The sequence below is a fragment of the Saccostrea cucullata genome, unplaced genomic scaffold (genome assembly GCF_032062105.1).
Source record: "Saccostrea cucullata isolate Sc308-1 unplaced genomic scaffold, CSIRO_AGI_Scuc_v1 ctg413, whole genome shotgun sequence".
NCBI classification, from domain to species: Eukaryota; Metazoa; Mollusca; class Bivalvia; order Ostreida; family Ostreidae; genus Saccostrea; species Saccostrea cuccullata.
Genome location: NW_026927571.1, coordinates 104783 through 125920, shown reverse-complemented (window position 1 = coordinate 125920; position 21138 = coordinate 104783). Strand labels below are relative to the sequence as shown.

The 21138-nt window shown below is 33.9% G+C and overlaps 2 protein-coding genes across 2 annotated transcripts in view; one reads left to right on the top strand and one right to left on the bottom strand.

Moving 5' to 3' along the window:
- Positions 1–2675: 2675 nt before the first annotated feature.
- LOC134274815 (uncharacterized) overlaps positions 2676–21138 on the bottom strand; it is a 65609-nt gene continuing 47146 nt past the window's right edge. The window contains 10 exon segments of the mRNA XM_062757051.1: positions 2676–4171; positions 4330–4504; positions 8721–8923; positions 10542–10638; positions 11237–11434; positions 11661–11846; positions 12253–12452; positions 12755–12986; positions 13404–13637; positions 14047–14235. Coding sequence (XP_062613035.1) covers positions 3177–4171; positions 4330–4504; positions 8721–8923; positions 10542–10638; positions 11237–11434; positions 11661–11846; positions 12253–12452; positions 12755–12986; positions 13404–13637; positions 14047–14235 — 2709 coding nt within the window. The 3' untranslated portion in view covers positions 2676–3176.
- Positions 5335–7925, top strand: LOC134274805 (tigger transposable element-derived protein 6-like). The gene has a single exon (XM_062757041.1). It carries the CDS (start codon positions 5762–5764, stop codon positions 7274–7276), a length of 1515 nt encoding a protein of 504 aa, XP_062613025.1. The 5' UTR covers positions 5335–5761; the 3' UTR covers positions 7277–7925.

Below are 21138 nucleotides of genomic sequence, written 5' to 3'. Positions count from 1 at the left end.
TAATTCTGTATATCAAATTTTAATTTTGATGAACGGTGTTGCCGTGGTTACTAAAAATAGAAATATCTGTAAAATTGTTTCAAAATGCTACTCCTCCTACAGTTTTGGTCTGATTTCAATATAACTTGACACACAAGTAGACTACACTAAGAACATAAAGAGACTTTATCAACGATCATTATTCTATATATTGCTGTTGTAAAGTTTCAAATCCCAGCTGCTTAAGTACTCTTCTCTTCCTTTGCTATAAGTTCAAACCAGTAGAGCTTCAGTCTCGACAGAGACTTCTGGTTAAATAAACTAACTAGGTGCATAGTGATGATGAGCAAGAGAGCCTCTACTAAAATTGTGAATTTTATGGCCCCAGGGTCAGGGGTTCTGGTGTTAGGGCGGGGCTCTGTTGATTATTTTCTAGTGAAAAAACATGAATTCTTTAAAAAAAAATTTTCTCTGCTCCTAGGTATTATATAAAGTAAGTACATAGTTATGATGAGCAAGAATGCCTGTTCCAAATTTGTGAATTTTATGGCCAGAGGGTCCCGGGTTCTAGTGTTAGGGCGGGGCTCTATTGATTGTATAGTGAAAATACATTAAATCTTTGAAAATTTTCTTCCCTGCTCCTGGGTATTAAGCAGATGAACTACCTATATAGTTATGATGAGCAAGGTTCCTAATCTTCCAGAATTGTGAATTTCAAGGCCCCAGGGTCAGGGGTACCATAGAGGGAGGGGGGCTGTACTTATATACTGAAAATGAATGAATTGCTTGAAATCTGCTCCTTGGTATTAATCAAATATTTTTGAAAAGCAGGGATGCCTTTTCAAGAATTGTGCAATTTGTGGGTCTAGGCCTAAGGGTCAGGGTTCATGTGTTGAAATGCATTTTTTGTTCCTCTACCCTGCCTATGGGTATTAAGTAACCAAACTAAGCAACTGCTAAGTGTATAGTTATGATGATCAATGGTGCCTCTTTCAAAATTGTGAATGCCATAGCATCTGGCTTAAAACATGAATCAAGTTCAATCACTGGAAAGTTTTTGCATAATGCTCAGGTGACCTATAAGGCCCTTGGGCCTCTTGTATTAATATGTATTCCTTGAATGAAATGACAGTTGATTTGAGTGTGTCTTATTTTTTTAAGCTTTGTAAACTTTTTCTTTGCTGGATGATATTTTTACAATTAATTAATCAATCTGTCTTTGTGCTGCAATATCTTAATTAGTTATGTTTTAAATGATGTATTGCTCTTGCATGTGATATATACTTTTTTTCAAAAGAAAAGGAGAAAGAGGAAACGTTAAATGCAATTTATGCATTTAATTTGGGCATAGATATTTTCTTGTGAAGTATCTTAGTCTTTCAATGAATTCCAATAAAAATCACTATAAGCAGTATGTGAGTTATAAATTTGATGATATACATGTACATATATGAAAGAGGAGACAACTCTGCCTACTTATTACCTATATGTTAAAGGTGCGTAGACACAGATTTGATGTTAATATTTTCCTAATTTTTCTGTATAATCTCATGACATATGTTATGATAGCATTTCATATGAAAATAGAATTAACATCTTTTTTCCTAAAAAGTATTGAAATTTGGAATTTCTAGACGCCTTTGATTGACACATCCTTACACTTTCAAAAATTTTAACTTTATCCTTAGATCTTAAGAAAAGGAGCAATTTTGTTGTGTATCAATGAAAAATTAAATAACTTCCAGAAAAAATAAGAATTTTATATATTTATGTATGATATGCTATAGCAACATATAGGTTATGAAATTGAAAAGAAAATTTGAGAAAATATTTAAATCAAATCTGTGTCGAAGCAGCTTTAAATTGTGTATGTGAAACACTTATGTCCCACTGTCTGGAAGCTCATGATCAATGCCAAGGTTCAAGTTTTTCAAATGTACCGGTATGCTTTGATAAACTTCCATGCATATGTCACTATGGTAAAAAGTAGGAATACAGTTTAGTTCAGCATGATGGTAAAAAGTAGGAATACAGTTTAGCAGGATGGTAAAAAGTAGGATGACTGTATTTAAATGTCAAACGTCTGGTAAAAGGTATACATGTATTGTATCGTGTATCTAGTTTGATGTAAGTGCATGGATTCATATTTTGTTTAATGAGTTTGGTTCCATTGTTCTCCACTGTTAATTTGTTATCACAAGCAAAAGTTAACAGAAAATCTCTGATATTAAGAGCTATATCCACAAAGTAATATCCTATATAGCAAAATGTCAAGAAAGGAGAATTGATCACATTTTGTTTAAGAACCATTTAGAAAATCATTTCACTGTGAGTTCATTATAAGTACGCAGCTACATGTTTGTATAAATGTTATACTGCATTTTCTTTCCACCGATTGTCAAGCAGTTGTAATTACGTTCCACTAATTGAGTCTTTCTAAAATGCAGGTTTCTTTAGAAAATTGCAAATTCTGGCATGCTTATAGAAAGCCTTTATTACCAGGAAGATCCTGCACACACATGCCTTCTTTGTATAGAAATTATTTACCAGGAAAAATCCAGCGCATACAATAATCAACATTTCTATTACCTGATTAATGCACAATTTTTAGCTCTGAATAGTTGCTTTTTGTCCTCCTATTTTCAGCACAAACTTAAGTCATTGGTATCACATTCAATAAATCAACACTATTTTTATATGGCTTACGTTTTTTATTCATTTTTAGGGTCATTTAATATAGAAATACTTTTTTCTTTTGCTGTTACACAAAAAAAAGACAATATACACACCACTCATACTTTCAGGTTTCAAAATATTTACACACATGCAGAATGACTACACAAATTAGCACCATATTACATATTCACTGTGAGTGGCAGTTGACTTGAATATTACAGGTTCACACATTTACATCTTTTACACAAATATTCATACTCAATATTCCATTTTTAAAGCTACTTTTCTTTTTAACATGTATCACATTTTTTAAATGCAATAAACTTATGAAGAATGACTTTTTAAAAACTTAGATCTATGATTTGCTCTAGGGTTATTCTGTACAGTTTAAAACAAAGTCGGTAAAAAAAAATTACATGTACTTCAAAAGCGATAGCACAATGAAAACTGATAGCACTAACTCAAAAAAAGAAAGTACCTGAAATTGAAATAAAATTTAAAACCTGACAAATCTAAAGATACTATACAAAAGTGACATTTTCATCAGAGCTCCCCAGGTCTATAATCATGGCTTTTTGAGACTCGTTCATATCTCCACTGAAAGACGAATTCCCTGGGATCGGTGATCCCACGTGAACATCAGGCGTGTAAAATGCTGATCTATGATTAGAGTATCGGGATGACACAGACTCTGCCTTCGGAGTTGAATGATTCACAGTGTTTTCACCGACATAGTTTCTCGCATAAGCTCCGAATGGTGACACTACAGGTGAATTAAATGTTCTCGGTGAAATGCGATCCATGGCTGCCGGTAAAGAATTCGGTCTTTCTTCCAATTGCGGCGCCACTAATGTTTTGTCCATATCCCTACTATTGTCCATAAGAGCAGCCTCGTCTAGCGAGAATCTTTCATTGGATGTCACTAATTGTTTAACGGGCGTCTGTTTCTTTTGCCTTGTAGGTGAGAGTCCTGTGGGCCTATGTCGAGAATACCCCCAGGCCTTAGCTTGATACATGTTATAACTGTAATCAAAGCCCAGGTCCCGTAAGCCTTTCTCGGCCAATCGGGGATCGTCAAAGTCAGCACTGTCGGGATCCGTGGTCTGAAAATAGATGTCCGCTTCACTGGACGACGGTAGCACTCCATCAGCACTAAAACTCTGGTCCTGATTCACAAAATAACTGTCGTCGTTAGAGTCCATAACTCCTTGAGAGGATGAGTGATCTTGAAATGAATCTGCTGGAACAGAGGAGGGTCTCATCGACACCTGACCCCGTGTGTACGACGTAAAATATTCGTTTTCGTTTTGCACGTAGTCTTCGGGATTTCCCACCATTCCCTTGCGGTGAGATTTATTATCGTGTTTCAGAATTGGAGGAGCACTCTCCCTTCCAGAGGGATATTCCACTTTGTTCCGTAAAAATTCGGGAATTTCCGAAGCTGATGTTCCTAATCCCCTTTGATCGTCCATACGACTGCTCTGTGCTTTAGTTAACAGTTCAAGGAATCTCTCCTCTGGAAAATCAAAGGAAGAAAATTATTGTACAGAATCGAAGAATTTTTTACTTTTTAAAATCAATTATTAAACAGAATCTTCTCCTTTCTAAAAACTAAAAATGCCAAAAAAAAAAAAAATGCTGTGAGTCGTATCACTTTGAATATTTTAAACTTACCATCTGGGTCCCTGGAGGACTTGCGTGTTTGGTTTTTCTGCAGGTTAAATGTAACTTTGTGGCGGGTCTTCGTCTTTGCTAGCTCCGACGCCTGTTTTCCGTATGCTGAGTCTTTTCTCAGCAGACCAAACAAACCCAAAGATGGACGATCGTCGGCTGTTCCTCTCAAGGCTTCCTATTGGAAGAAAAAACAAAAAGGTTAAATCACAGTCAAATCGGCGTCAAATAAAAAGTTTTAAATGTGTGTACTTTTTTAAAAATGATTCAAACCTAAGTTATTCATATCCTTTGTCAAATATTTTAAACCAAGTTGAACTTTATCAGTTTTACTTTAAATCTTAAAATAATGTATAAAATACATGTATCTCCAAAAATTTATTTCAAAATATTCAAAATTAAATGTATTGCACTTTCTCATGATTAAAATACTGTATGTATAATTTAAATCATAAGACATTGAAAAAAGAAAGTAAAAAAAAGAGGAGAAAAAAAAGAAAATTATTCAAAAATATCCACAAGTGAAAGTAGAGACTGAGTCATCAAGAAAATCTTTAATCTATGCACTGCACTGAAAATTGCATATTAAAAGGAAAATAAGCATATTTAAAGATCAAGATTATAATTTACAAGTTAAAAAGCTTTGGTATTTTTTTGTTTTATATATCAGTGTTGCTATACACACAAAGTTGATTAAATCTGAAGCTATATGCAAAACACAGGTGTTAGAGTGTGGCTACAATCACATTACGATGTCTATCTATACTGACACTGCACACATAAAGCTATATATACAGTGGATTCCATTTAATCTGATAGCGGTTAAACGAATATTTCGGCTAATCTGATACAATATCAGAGCACAAAACCATTTCTTATATATTTATTAATAATTTCACCTGAAATTCTGATAGGAAAATATCGGATTTTCGTTTTATCTGATACAAAAATTTCGCCTATCATAGTGATTTTCATAATAACTGTCTTGTTCACACCTCTACCTTCCGTATGTAAATCCTTTGTTTACACAAGTTTGACACTTTCACTCAAATTACGACAATGAGGGGATTAGTCACGGCTGAACGGCCAGCACCTTACCTGTGTTAACAGTGGGCACAGTAGATCGATATGTTTTGATAACAATAGTGATGACCGGCTTTGGTGTTAATTCTGATCATTGATAATTGGCTTGTGTGCAATTTTGTTCGGCATGAAATTTTAATTATTGAACTGTTCAGTTTGCGAATGACACTTCGCTTGGACATTAAATTAAAATTATCAGAATTAGACCGTCTATTAAATGGTAGCGCTATTAAATGGTAGCGCTTGGTCATTTATTTGAATATGTGTTCACTTTTAAGTGCAATTTTAAGAATTAAAATCACAAGCACCCCGTATAAATATACGTCTGAAAATTAAATTCATCATTCTCACCATGGCTCTGAAGAGGAAAAGAACAGATCTCTCCCTGGCAGACAAGTATGAAGCGGTTAAACTTCTTGAGCAGAAAGTCCCCCAAACAGAAATTGCCAAGAAGTTAGGTTGTTCACAACCTCAGATTAGCGCTATTTCAAAAAATAAAGAAACGATACGAAAAGATTACGAAACTAGCGCTAATCCAGAAAGAAAAAGACAAAGGTCTGGGAAGGCACCGACAGTTGAGGGGGCCCTTACAGAATGGTTCACAAAGGCCCGCACCAAAGATCTCCCCGTCACCAGCGCAGTCCTAACAGAAAAGGCAGAAGACCTGGCAGCGAGAATGAACGTCGATTTCACCGCAACGACTGGCTGGCTGTCCCGATGGAAGCAACGAAATAACATCAGCTACAAGAAGATACACGGAGAAAAGAAGGACGCCAACACAGACGCAGCCGATCGCTGGATAACAGATGTCCTACCACAGCTGATGAAAGATTACGAGGCGCAGAACATCTACAACGCCGATGAAACGGGGATTTATTACAGAGCACTTCCTGATGGAACGTTGACTTTCAAGACAGATAAATTGGCTGGCTCCAAAAAGGCAAAGGACAGAGTGACAGCGCTAGTGACAGTGAACATGACCGGAACAGACAAGCGTCGACTGCTGGTGATCGGCAAAAGCAAAGACCCAAGGTGTTTCCGCGGGAAGAAAAGTCTACCGGTGATCTACAAGAGTTCCGGAAATGCCTGGATGACTGGTGACTTGTTCAAGCAGTGGCTGTCGGATTTCAACAGAGACATGGTACGACAGAACAGAAAAATTCTTCTACTCGTGGACAACTGTTCAGCCCATCCTAAAGACGCTGCCGATCGACTTAGCAACATCCGACTCGAGTTTCTGCCTGCAAACACGACGTCCATCATCCAGCCATGTGATCAAGGAATCATCCGGAATTTGAAGGCCCTCTACAGATCACAGGTTATACGGAAAATGGTCAGCGAGATCGACAACGGCAACATCTCAACAGCGACGGACATTGCTAAACGACTTACATTACTCGACGCAGTGCATCTACTCAGTAAAGCATGGCGGGGAGTTAAAGAAAGTACAGTGGTGAATTGTTACCGGAAGGCAGGTTTCCATTCCGACAGCACAGAAGAAATGCCAGAGGAAGATCCAGCTATACCTGACGGTATGGAGAGAGAAGAGTTCCTTGAGTTTGTGAACCACGACGACGATACCGAGTGCCACAGACAAATTACAGACGATGAGATCTGCGCACAGTTCATTGAGGAAGAAACGACAAGAGCCCCGGAAGAAGAAGTCAGCGATGAAGAAAAGAGCTTCACCTTGCCTGTGAGTTCAACAGAGAAAAACGAATCCCTCTCCAATGTTCGACGCTTCCTGGAGGAAAATGGTTGTGAGGACTTTAGTGCATTCTACGCATTGGAAGAACTTTGTGAGCGTTTAGGCGAAAACCTGAAGAAACAGTCAAAGATCACCGAATTCATAAACTGGATACCATAAAGACTAAGTGAAAGAAACAGTGACTAAGCAGTGACTACTTTGTGTTAAATATGTTTGACTTTTAATTTATCATTTTTCGTTTTTACGTTTATCATATTTTATTCTTGTTTGTATTTTACTTAATTGTTCTTAGTTGTAGTGCTTTGAAATCTGATGTGCTTGTCAATATGTTTATGCTCTATTATGTGCTTGAAAATGATATAACGTACAAATAAAGATGAAACAATAAACGTTTTTTTTTTTATTTATTGATCAGCAATCCGGAAAAAAATGGTTTACGTAATATAGTTATGTATTCAATCAACTTCCGTTTTCCAAAATGGATGCCATCAACGAATGGGATGAATGTAAACAGGTGCCTGGTGCTAAATAAATATATAAAGATGGAAATAAGTTTTATACTTCAATTAAAAACAAATTATTCATACAAAATCATATTAAATTAAGTGAAATAATTCATTTTCTGACTTGGTACATTCATCAAACGAAAACGAAAGTACAGGTACGTAATACAACCATGTTGAAATTGTTACTTATGTACTGTAGATCTGTCGTTTGTACGGAAAATATTGCAATCGGCTATTCCAATATTCGGCTATACGGATAAAATTATTCTGACAACCTGACTATCCGTTTAAACGGAACCCACTGTACTTACTCTGTGCCACACTAGATCATCTTTTCACACATAAAAAGCATTATTTAATATTTTTCTCAAAAAGGAAATGTAAAAGCACATTCAAGGTCATTGGAGTTTGGAAAACATTGCATTAAACTTTGAGTCTTGGATCTGAATTTGAATGCAAGACATTGCTAGCCATTTGAAGTACTGTAGTGTTTGGAGTAGTCTTTTCCTGCATGCTTCCGTAGTTCTTAATACTTTTGAGATTTCAGTGAGAGTTTTACGATTGAGTCATTGAGGTTGAAGCTATAGGAAGTGACAGGAAATAGATACATGTATCAGGTCATGTTATAAAAAACCACGACTTACATGTTTCACATATGTCCAGACGATCATGTCCATTTACCAAGAGGTCTTATCATACAGTAGTTTGCCCATCACCGAAAGAAAAGTGACCACAAGGACTTGAAATGGCTCTTCATAATTTTTTTTTCATTTTTTGAACACATTTTGAAAATGAAGACAATTGGATCATAGGTTTAGATTCACAACCAATGCATATTCATGATATTCCTGTCCACAGCTCAGTAAAAATTTCTCTCTCTCAAAGTTTAATGCATTATATCCATAGGTATCCAAATCAATGTTAAAATTGCATAATGCACAACAAAAACAAGGCGATTGCTAAATGCACTCACTCAAGTCAAAAAAAAAAAGGTCTACACAAAAAAAATAAAAGGTGTTAGTGTAGGGCTAGTCAGACAAGCTATAAAAATCATCCTCATCCGTGTCACTGCACGACTCTAAAGCTTGTCTAGTTACCTTCTCCCGCGAATCCAAATCTAAAATTCCAAGTTCGTCAAAATTATGAGCCTTCTTGGATTTGCCTTTCAATAAATCCTCAAAGATACGATTGGTGATTGCATCCAGAGAGATCGAGCAGCTCTGGGGGTCGACGTGGAAATCGGGGGGATATTTTACGGCCATTGGCGAGACATTAGATGTGGAGCCATCACTAGAACTAGCTGTTAGCAAAATGAAGGCATGCAAAAAGGTGAATAGATTAGTTTATTAGTGGTATTCCTCTATAAGATTGAAATGTGTTGTCTGAAAACTGAATTTCTTTAAGGGTGTTTTGACCCTCTGAGAAGGGAAATCCTTGGTCCCTAGGATTAAGGATTTTTACTCCCTTAAAAATTTGTGAAGTTGAAAGGTTATTTCTTTCAAATTTTGCACAGCAAAGTATAGTGATATTGCATAAATTTTAGCTGTAATTTAGATTTTTTAAAAAAAATCATATTAAAGTAAAATTTGTAATAGATGACTGACCAAAGGGATTATTAAGCTTAAACAACAAGAGTCAATTTTGTATTTCTTTCATTGTTTTCAGACAACAAATTCAATCTAACATTGTAAACTATCAGTAAATTAACTAATGAATAACATAAATTTTTAGATCTGTGTGTTCTTTTCAATATTATAATATGTTAAAATGTGCTCTGATTTTATCTCGATGCAAAATGTGCCACAATAAATTGTCAGTTGCTTTAATGGTTTGTGTGAGAATAAAATTAGATGTGACATATATACATATGATAAACTTGGTGCAAATTTTAATATAAATATTATGACCTAAGTCAATTTCAAATTAAAATTAGGTGAAAGAGTATAGATAAATTTATGAACGATTATTTTTCTGCCAGCCTTTAAAATGTTAATGATTATTATGATAATTGTGTAAATTGTGAAATGTGTCATAAAAAAATCATGTGCAAATTTGCATCAGTATATACATTAATCACTTTTCACAAGCCTCATTTTCTTAAAATCTCAATTTAACTCCTGTGAAAAAGTGCAAAAAATTAATATATTGTATATTTTGTGCAAGCTGCGGCACTCCAACTGGAACACAGAGGTAAAGCAGACATAAATATTTCCCTGCCGCCCTTTTATATATTTCTTCCCTGTTCCAATTAGCGTGCTTCCCGATAAACAAAATACCAGGACAAATTCTTCCACAATAAACCAGTCAATGTCCTTGATATTCCATCATATTTTTATTTATAATTATTTTTTTTATAAGCCTCAGTCAAGTATGTGAAATTCTAATAGCATTACATGTATTAAAAACCCCTTTGTTAGAATGAGGAAACAAAGCGTGAATGGTTTATTGTGGTGATTAAAAGGTGCTTGAATAACATGCAGGAATTAGCTCCCTCCACCTTCTGCATTTTTTTTTTTAATGTACCCCACATCTTTCAAGCCAGTGCCAACTGGATGCCAAAATTTTTCCAAGAGTTCTCTCCCTTAGATTAATGTGACTAAAGTGATTTCTTTTTCAAACCTCTTTGCATTATCAATTATAAATGATGGAAAAATGAAAATCATAATGGATAATGTGGAAAAATGATTCTGATGACTAAAAAAATCACCATTTTAATAATTTTTGCTGTTGTTTGATTTGATATGAAATTTTAATGGATTTTACATGGTCTTTTCATGATGTTAGTCGCTTTATATGCAGGAATGATGAATGGAGTGATAATTTGATACATAGGACAATGATTACATGAACAAAATGAACTATGCTAAACATGGCATGACAAACTGATGCATGATCAATGGTCTGGAGATTGAACCTACCTTGAGATCCTGAGTTTTCAATGGTTGAGATCACAACGCGCTGGTTATCAATGGTGGAGACTTGTTCGTCAATGTCTACATATCCTGTCTGTCCTGACTGAAATAAAAAAATATCACCATTAGTAATTTTTCATTATACAGCTCATAAATCACTAAAACAAAATGTGATTTCTTACAGTTTGACTTAAATCTGAAAATCATTTAGAAAATTGAAAAAAATTATTTAAGTTTGAGAGAACAGAAAAATTTGAGGATTCTAATTCAAATGTAGAAAATTTGGAATAGAAATCTGGAATACCTTTAGCCTGATATTTACAGCTCTTGACTTGAGGGGGAGCTATGAACAATCTATGCAGGATTTTCTTTTGTAACGTCCATTGTCCCAATGTGATGTTACAAGGAAAATCTCTACTTGGGAGTAATATAATTTTCTACTGACTGTACACATAAATGTTTATAACTGTACAATGGTATGCACAGTTGACTATTTACACTTTATGTACATACAGAGTGTCTGGGATATATTTTTTTGTACATGGTCAGATTTGTTCTTCAAAAATCTGCCAAAAAGGTATCCATGATTTCCATTTGGGAAACTTTTCTTTCTCTCTCACTTTCTTTACATTTAATGCTGCCTGTACTAAGTCCATTATCTTTTGTCTTTCTCTTTACAATCTTCCATCTTGTTAACCTACCAACTGAACAGTTATATTATCCAGCTTAAAGCCATATTTGTTGAGGATTGGTTTGAACACATCACGGACTGTACGATTGGGCTTGGCCTTGACTCCGATTGATTTCCTGTGAGGAAGATCCATACGGAACAACACACGTCTTTCGATCATGACCTCCTTTGACCCCAGTGTGGAAATGTCTTCGCCCAAATCCAGAGGCTGAAAAACAATGATATAAATTTTAACCTGGATCATCCAAAGATTATATTAAAAAAAATGTTAAAATAAAAATCAAAACAAAATCCAGCAATGCCTTCTTTTCACTATTATTGCTTTACATATCTGGGAGATTCTCCAAGTATCTTTACTTTAAAAATCAATCGAGCTTTATGTATCCCTTACAACATATACAATACCTTCACTACAAAATTTATCGAGCTCTCACCTTGTCTGACCCCAGCTGGAAGACGTCTACGGCTGCGATGGAGAGGCTCCGTTTCTCACACAGTCGTCCCAGCACGGTGCGGATGTTCTGACCCGGCTTGGTACACACCACAGTGGTGGATCCGTCGGGCAGGATCACACGACAGAACTTCATGTTCTTCTCTTCTGTACCATCTTTGTCTTTGACCTGTACAAAGGATTCAATTCTTATTTTGTTTGTTTAAAATATCAGAGAATTTTTTTATCATATTGAGAAGCCATCACTTGGAGGGCTGCAAATATTATAGCTATACTTGGCACTTAGGACCTTTGAGCACTAAGGGATTTTTTTTCATGCCAATTCTTATTAATTTATGTTTAATTCATGACAGAGAAAAAAAAAATTCCCAGAGAGGTTTGTAAAAAAAAAAAATATTTCATTCATTCTCATTATATTATCTTTATAAATTCAGATCACATTCCAGCTTTGCAAGCTCTCTTAGAAAAAAAAAGAACCATTCATAAGTTCATTATTGACCTGATGCTCTTACATTACTCCTGGGAATAAAATCAATAACTGGGAGACAGAGAGATTGCCTGCCGAGCTTACTAACCTCTTTGGTGTTAGCTTGGACTTCTTTCCTCATGGTACTGAGGTCAATCCCGGGTCCCGAGGCCGGCTTGCGCTGTGACATCAGGTTGTTGTTCACTTCCTTAGTAACAGCCGACGACGACACCGACATCTTCTCTTTCTCTTTGTTCTGTTTCTTCAGGTCTGTGTCGGAGGTCACCTTGAGATTCTGTTTACTGGTTTCTGGAATAACGAACATTAATTTGATTATTTTTTATGAAAGACTTTTAATATCCATAGTTTATCATGTATTCTTTGCCTAAGTTCATGGTATTACTTGCTAAGTGATCCTATCTGAGTATGCATTTTCAGAAAAATTAATCAGTACATTGGTGTTTATAGCAGTATCTAAGGATCAAAATCAAAATACATCTGAATCTGAAATTCAGCAAAAGAGCTTTATTTTGAAGAAATCAACACTATTTTTGCTAAGATAAAATGTAGTGTTTTTGATGCAGTATTTTTACACTGTAACAGATGCGTACTTTTTCCCCAGGGTAGGGGGAGCAGTGATCGTCGTCTCTTCTCCTTGTCTTTCTCCTCGGCGTCCTTGTCTTTAGATTTTTTCTTGTCTTTCTTTCCTTTTCCCCCCTGTTCTTCCCCCTCGGGCTTTGGTAGCTGGAGAGGCTTTCCCTCCATTTCTCTCATGAGGTAGACTTTGTACATCTCTGATTTAATGAACCTGGGGTAGCTGTCTTGTTTCATCAGCTTGAAGATCTGATGGGATAAAAATATAGTAAATAAATACAGATTTTTATGTTTGTTTACATCAATTTTATTTCTACTTTTTCCTGTTTATTATTATGCTTCCTTAATAAATTATGAGCTGGTGAGGAATATTTCCCCTGCATTCTATCACCAGTGCTAACTTCCGTGAAATGAATATTTGCATGACCACAGAACTTGCTTTTCCAATATTCCCTACCATAGCTTCCTCATAAATGGAAAGTAGCAATGAAAAATTGGTCATTTGACTCCACAATTACATGATTTTTTTTGGCCATATTTCAATAAAGATCTTTTCCTTCCTCATTAAACAATAAATGATATTACACATCATAATTTTTCCTATTCCTATTAACTGAAGAAGAAAAAATTATTTTTTTCTTTTCCTGCTTTTGTTTATTTCTTTACCTCTTGTTGTGGTCGATCAAATGTACTAATGCTGGGATTGTCCAGCTGTTTCTCCACTTGCTGCCGGGCGTTCTGCTCGATGTTAATTGGGTCCGTGGCCTTCACAGACACGTGTTTCGTGAAGATTTCCTTGGCCCTGGCTTTGCGTTTGTCGGCCTCCACGAGTTTTTTGTACTGTTCCACCGCCCTCCAGAAAATTATGTTCTCCTGGCTGAATTCTTTTTTCAGAAATTCCTACAAAAGCAGACTCAATAAATGATGACAGTTTATCTATTTTCATGCTTAAAAATAACCATTACAGAAATAAATTATTATTTACTCTACATGATCTCAACATGCTCAAGCAGTGTAAACTTTTTATGAAAAAAAAAAATTATTTTAAGAAGGGTCTTTTATATTTCCAATAGAACAAGAAATTTAAATTTAACTTAAGTGTCACTCATGAAATAATATCATCTGATGCTATCTAATACTTAAAATCCATGTTTCAAGAAGTCAAAATTTAGAGCACTTTTAAATCATTTTGAAATGGGCAATAAAATGCAAGTAATGCTCTTATAATGACGTTTCAATTAAGGTACCGGTATATCTAATGTACGTGTAAATGATTTTTTAAAATGATTGTTTTAACTAACAAACTTACCGTAAAAATAACCAATCCTGACCCATCTTTGAGAAGTTTCTCGAAGTTGACGGCCCAGCCCGCGACTCTGCCGATTTCCTCCACTTTGAGATCCTCATCGTCATCACTGTTAGCGGCGTTAATGTTGTTGACGCTGCCGGCCGCTGAGATTCGATGACCTTGGTGATCATGTTCCAAGGCAATGAGAGACTAAAAATAGAAAAAAAAATTTCATGTAAAATATATATATTTTTTTAAATGTACTTGAAATTGTTTTTAATGAACAAACCATCTCTGCAATGCAAGACACAGGAGGGTTTCATTAAAACCATCTTGAATATTTTTATCCTCTTTCCCCACCCCAACCCCCACCCCAAAATACATGTAGTACCTGGTGTCAGCAGGACAAAAATTAAATCTTCTTAAATTGGCCTTAAAATGAAGAAAACATTCTCAAGTCATAGCAGGTGCATAATATATACTTCTCCTATTCACAAAAGTACACATCCTCTCAAATAATCATGAAGACCGTCATGACCTTGTTATGACAAAATATAGAAATGGAGCCCCAATAACAAAGAATGGGTCCCACACTCACCATGACATTCATATTAAGAAGGTCTTCCTCACAATCACAAGAAAGCAATCCTTCTGTTAGTTCAAACATACTCTCAGACCTGCCCTCCAAGAAATGCATTTTGTTTTTTTTCTTCAAAGCTCTATCACGTATACACAACACAGTTCTCAAAAACTACTTTCTCAATGAGAGAAAATTAATAACTTCCTAACAAGTTCCTCTACCACTAATCAAATGCACAAAAATAAGAGGCTTTTGCATCTAAATTTAGAAGAAAAACACTTTCTACATCCTTCCACAAACCCATGAAGCAGTAACTTTAAAATTTCGGTTGGTAGTAAAGTGTTTTTATCCCTATAGATTGACAGATATATTATCAAGTTTATACAAGCACAAAATATCATTTATCACTGCTATACAATTAAATTGCTTGATCAATGAATCTCCCCTACAGACAAATTATACAGTCTTGTCTTTTTAACAACTTGTTACAAGTGTATACACCTCTCCTTTTATTACCCCACTGATTTCCCAAATTCCAAATCATTAGAAATCTTCAGTGGACTGCCTAAAGGCCGTTTCTGGTTTTTAACCAAAAAAAAGCCAGATCTAGCTTGCAGACAGGACTGACGTGTTAGAAGCATTGTCGCCTAGTCCATCATCTGATTACGAATGGAAAAAAAAAATCAAAGAGTGCATAACAGCACAACTAGAGTGGAACAATAGTCCTGACCCAGCAGCTATTGTTTTGTGTCATTGTTGTGCATTTCAATGAGTAGTGTATTAAATTTGGAAGATTTATACCTATCAATCAGAATATAATAAATCAAGTGGTATTTATTAATGAGGCTTATTTAACAAGGTCATCAAATTAATATAACCTGAAACCAGTTTTTCTTGACCTAGCTTTGTCAAAGGAAATACTATCAGTAGCAAAAAATATTGGGGCTAATTCAACAATTTATTTCATTCAATTAATTTAATCTGAAACTTAAGTTAGGCTTAAACTAGTATCAGCTGTTACAAGGCCATAACCTAACTGAAATATGAAGTCCCTTAGATACTCTTGATTTAATTATTAAGAGCTAGCAAAAAATAAATTTAACAATGATAAGACTGTTATCCATAGTATTTTTTATCTATATAATCTTACCCATCTCCTCTTGTATCTACCGCTGGGAGAAAACAATATCCCCACGGACAATTCATCGTGTCCGAGAGTGAAAGTTTCCGACTTGCCCAAAAACATCATCCCACTCTCACACACTGTTTTTAAAACAATGAGCTCCGAGCCATTGTTCTAATGAAACAATTCCCCGAGAAACCCTTATCAATCAAATTTCCAGAAAAAAAATCTGCGGATTCCGGAGAAGATGCAGGTTAATAACACGGACTCCGTCGGTTAAAACAAACTTCCTCATTTGAAAAAAAAAGATTAACTTCCTGTTAGCACAGATTATAGTAGTCAGAAAATAAAAAATTAACTTTTGAACCATCAGGTGACATGGTGCATGATAACGTTATAACTTCACGTTTAATCCAATGTCCTTATTTCAAGTGCATTTAGTTGATTAAAGGCTCCCAAACTAACAGATCCAGATACACAACTTTAAATGTTCCAGTTAAGATCACAGTGCATAATCATTATCATTAAGCCCTATGCTATGGTTCTTTTGATTAAAATAAAAAAAAGACAGAAGCTTGAGTGTCACTTTACACAATGAAGTATATTGTGACATGTCAAAACAGTCCAGAAAAACAAAAATCAGCTTGCTTTTGTATAAAGCTGTCTGAATTAATAATCCTCTTATGTTAAAAAGCAACTTTGGATACATTTATAAAAGGGTAAAAGAATTCTAGCAGTGCCTTAATTATTTAATTATACTTAATACTATAAAAATGTGATTATCAAATTTTCCATATTACATCCAATTAGTGCTTCAAAAAACATCATCTCTCATGAAATTAATAAATACCATTTTAATTATGATTGAAAAATGGTTATTACTTGAAAAAAAAAAATGAAAAACAAAAAATACATTATTAATTTGCCTACACACTGAGATGAAAAAAAACCCCAAAGGACTTTATATTAATTTTATCAAATTCTACAATTCCCATGAATTCATATATCACTTACTGCATTCAATTTTCCAACAATCAAAGATTTATTAAGTCTTTTTGAAAGTCTTCTGATGCTGAAAGATTTGTCCAAATTCTCTCCCCTGTTTTTCCTTCTTCTAGTGCTCTGATAAAGTCTCTCATATTGCTGTTGTTTCTCTACACTTGATCTCTTGATAGTAATATCCAGATACATTTTGGGGGGATTAATACTTACACTTCGCGAATAGATGTTTAGAGACTGATCGAAATTACATTAATACTGATTTTTTAGGGTTGGTCTAATTTTATATGATTCCATGACAGTGTTCAATTATAAAAAAAAGTGACATAGAGATCTTTATCAGTACAAATCAATTTGAGATGATACCGTATAATCCCTATTAACCGCCCCTACCCCTATTAGCGCCCCCCTGGGTCTTTTTCATTAAGATAGAAATCATCCAGAATCGTATCAAAAGTTCGCCATAATGAAGGAAGTGAAAATGAAACTTTGTTATTAGGTAACTCATACATAAAAAATTCTTGAAAGGTAAAGTTTTATGAACGACCTAATCATGTATTTCTGAAAGTGAAAGTTGTACATACAAGTACAAAATCTGTTCTCCGTGTCTATTCCCTAATTTCAAAGTGGGAAAATGAGTCATATAGCATAATTTTGATGGATTATTGTAATTTAAAGGAAGGTTAGACAATTTTTAGTAGTTTTCTGTTATTTGTTTTTTTTCCAAAAGATTTCTTGAGGTTAAAATATGACATTCAAAATTTTGGCAAGAATATCAAAATAACCGCTTTTTTCTAAGCGCAATAGGGATTATACGGTAATTAGATTATTTTCTTGTTTCCATATGTAATTCCATGTTTTCACACATTTAATTAGCTTTAACCAATGGGATGGAACATGTTTGTCACTTCAGCCAATCAGATCAAATCTTTCGCAGTGAACAATTAAAATTGACCAATCACAGCATGGCTGCTGGCTGAAAGTGACAGATTCTGAGTAGTTTACAGGCCTGACCAGTTTTGGCTCCCTGCAGTCTAAGAAAAGTCAAAAATCTTGACACCAATATGTTTGAATAGTTCAATGGTGTCAAAACCTATGTTGAAATTGAATCAAAGTTGACTAAAAAGTAATAACACTAAATATTTTTATAAAGAAAGAAAGAAAGAAAAAGAGCTTTTATGACAAACACTACATGTATTTTTAACAGTTAGTTTTGTTCAAAGGTTAATGTTTTTGAGACCATGTGTAACCATGAGACTAGTAGGTGTTAATCCTTAGCCCAGCCTTGATTTATATACTATTATAACAGTCCCCCAACTGTACATCATATCCTGTATTTTATCTTGCTTGTTGAAATAACAGATGATCATGATTTCTTAAGCAAACATATCTATGTTCTAAATCCAGTTAGTGCTTCTTATAAAACTTTAAGTATCACTAATCCAATATACAATTTCCTCTCATCCCTAATTAATCTCAATCATTCATTTAATTAATTGCAGATTCAACTGTAATTTTTCAGTCATTAATTGGTCTATGTATGCATAAAAAGCAATGGGGTTTGATTAAGAAAAATATAATTATGAAAATAAGCAATCCTGATCATTGGAACTTATAATTGTCAAAGAAAAAAAATCATTAATTTATGTACTCTTTGGAATAAACTATTAGAATATTGTATGCCTATAAATGATTAAGACCAAGCAACAGACATTTAATTCTATGCATACCCTCTCCCCAAACAAAAGATAGAGAAAAGTCAATCATAATAAAATTATATTTATAGCAACATACCTTCATTAATTGTCATTAATTTTTTTTTTAACTTGACTAAAATCCCCATTATTATAAAATATCTTGGAAATCAATTATTCAGAATAAAAACTAATTCAATACCAAATATTTTTTTTAACTAAATAGTTAATTAATTTGTTATATTCTTTATTCCTATTCTTTTTTTTAAAAAATGCCAGCAAACAAATCAACTAAAGAAAAAATATAGGACTCTATGGATGTGATATTGATTTGAAGTAAACATTTATAATAAACATTACCTTCATAGCTAGCATGCTTCTTATCCAATGACTTGTGTCAAAGAGAAGATTCTGTTATATAGACAGAAAGTGTAATATTCTTCAATTTGCCAATTAACTTTCAGACATGATTGTATTTACAACTTTTATAAAATAATTAAATTTTAAAATGTCAAAAATATTTTTTCATCTGAAGACATTTAAGACCTACCTGAAGAGATTGATGAAATGCGATATTAGCTAATTCCATATTAGCTAGAACGTGTACTACATGTGTATAAAACAAGTCATTCACATCTTCATGTAATTAAGTCCAAAAAAAAAGAACTTGCATATTGAACATCACTTTGAATTAATTGAAGTACATAACAGCTGAATTAAACAAAAAACTTGATAATTAATTCAGGTCTTTGCTAAATTGCCATTTGGTGTTTACTTATTTCATCTAATAAAATCAAATTCAGACCAAATGTTGGATATTTATAGTTCTAACACACAAGTCATGCATCTGAAAGTGTGTTGAATCCTTGTATCACAAACTGGAACATCTAAATAAAGTTTTTTCCTCCAATTTTGTATCTTTGAGTGAATGTCCACATTTTTTTTTTAAACCACGTACATGGTCAAATGAGTTAATGATGCTTGCCATGGAAACAAAAAGCAAGTTGTTAAATTTCACCAGTACCAGATGAAAAACATCCATATATAAAACAATTCAGAAATCTTTCCTCAAAATTTTGAAACAGAACTGAAGTTGCATCTCACTGGAATTTCCAACATAATCTTTCCTGAAGGTTTCCATGAAAACTTGAATTTCACTTGAATTTCACTTAAGGAAGCCATTTTCTTTCTAAAACTTAAACTACAAAGACTGTAATAGATGTTATATAAGCCACAGAGTTCTTTGCTAAAGAAGCCGGACTTGAATTTTTCCCATATGCATGCATTAGTGTCCCATGTCAGATTTTGAAAGGATGGTTCCTATAGTGTTCCTAATTTCTCAACTTTTCCATAACAGTAAAACCATTTAATACTCAAGTATAACAACACTACTTTACTTCACATGAAGCACATGCTCAAAACTTATGACAAAGTCAAATTGCAAGGTTATTTCTCAATTTCTAGAGTAAAAAGATGGTGTAAAGTAACCTCTACAATACATTTCTCAACAATACACAACTATTTAATACACAGGACTATTTGGTTGGGTGCAGTCACTTGAGCAAGGGAACACCTAAATTGAAGACATACACCAAATGAATGAGTAAATGCATCGCTGATATTGTGGCAATTATTTTTTGCCATAAAATGCTGAGTAACTGTTGACTAAACACAACTGTAGCTTCCATAGAATAAAAAGGTGTATAGATATATACATGTACATAGACATTTTAGTATTTAAGAGATTTTAAACATGATATTAAAGATAAAATCAATGTTGATAAATCTTCGTATTTTAACCTTTTATGATTAAGATATATAAGAATACCTGTATTAAAAATTGTGTACATGTAATTTGTACTCTTTCTGAAGATGAATTATATAACGTTAATGTCTGGTAATCTAAATATCATTACAATTTTATTGTCTTATTTTCTGATTTACATAAAAATGCAATAAAGTTTATGTAATAACTGATTTTTTAATGCACTGACTCAATATATAATAGTGACTCAGTAGTAAATACAACTGGCTTGGACATTCAACTGTAAAATGTCAAAGGTTTGATCCCATCAGGAATTTTATCCCCCTTTTAGCCCCCCCCCCATCCCCAGCCACTTTTTGAAAGAATATATTTGAATTTTTTTTAATCAAATTATTAATTAGATGTGTCTCATGCATTCAAGAATCTATTTTTGATTTTACATGTTATATGTGTCTCTTTCAGTAGAATTAAAAGACATGCCTTCATTACATGATGTACATGTACTTCATTTGAAATAAACAAGATAATGAACTTTTATCGTAATTCCTTATATCATCTTCATTTATTTTTTTTTTACTAGCCACCAAACCACAGAGTGATCAGTCAGAATGTAAGTGTATGATCTGTAGCTCACAAGTTCAATTCAAGCATTGGTTTCACGACTTGTACTTAACGAAGAGCTAAATATTAATGCTTTTCTGTGTAAAAATTTTCTTAATTTCCAAACTTCTAAAATGGTTGTATATTTTCATAAATATGAATGATCTAAAATTTACCCTTTAATATTTGGAAACTCAATGTCCAATTCCTCTTTAAGACTGAAAGACATGCAGCCTGATACAAGAGAAGCAATTTGATCAATTTACACAACTTTAATTAAGGGGTGGGGGAAATGTGAGTGGGTGGTTGAAACACCTTGAATCACTGAAACTCCTCTGTGAAATTAAAAGAC

Bases quoted from the DNA above. Each gene is read 5' to 3' on its own strand.
- LOC134274805 (XM_062757041.1), top strand. From the start codon at position 5,762: ATGGCTCTGAAGAGGAAAAGAACAGATCTCTCCCTGGCAGACAAGTAT.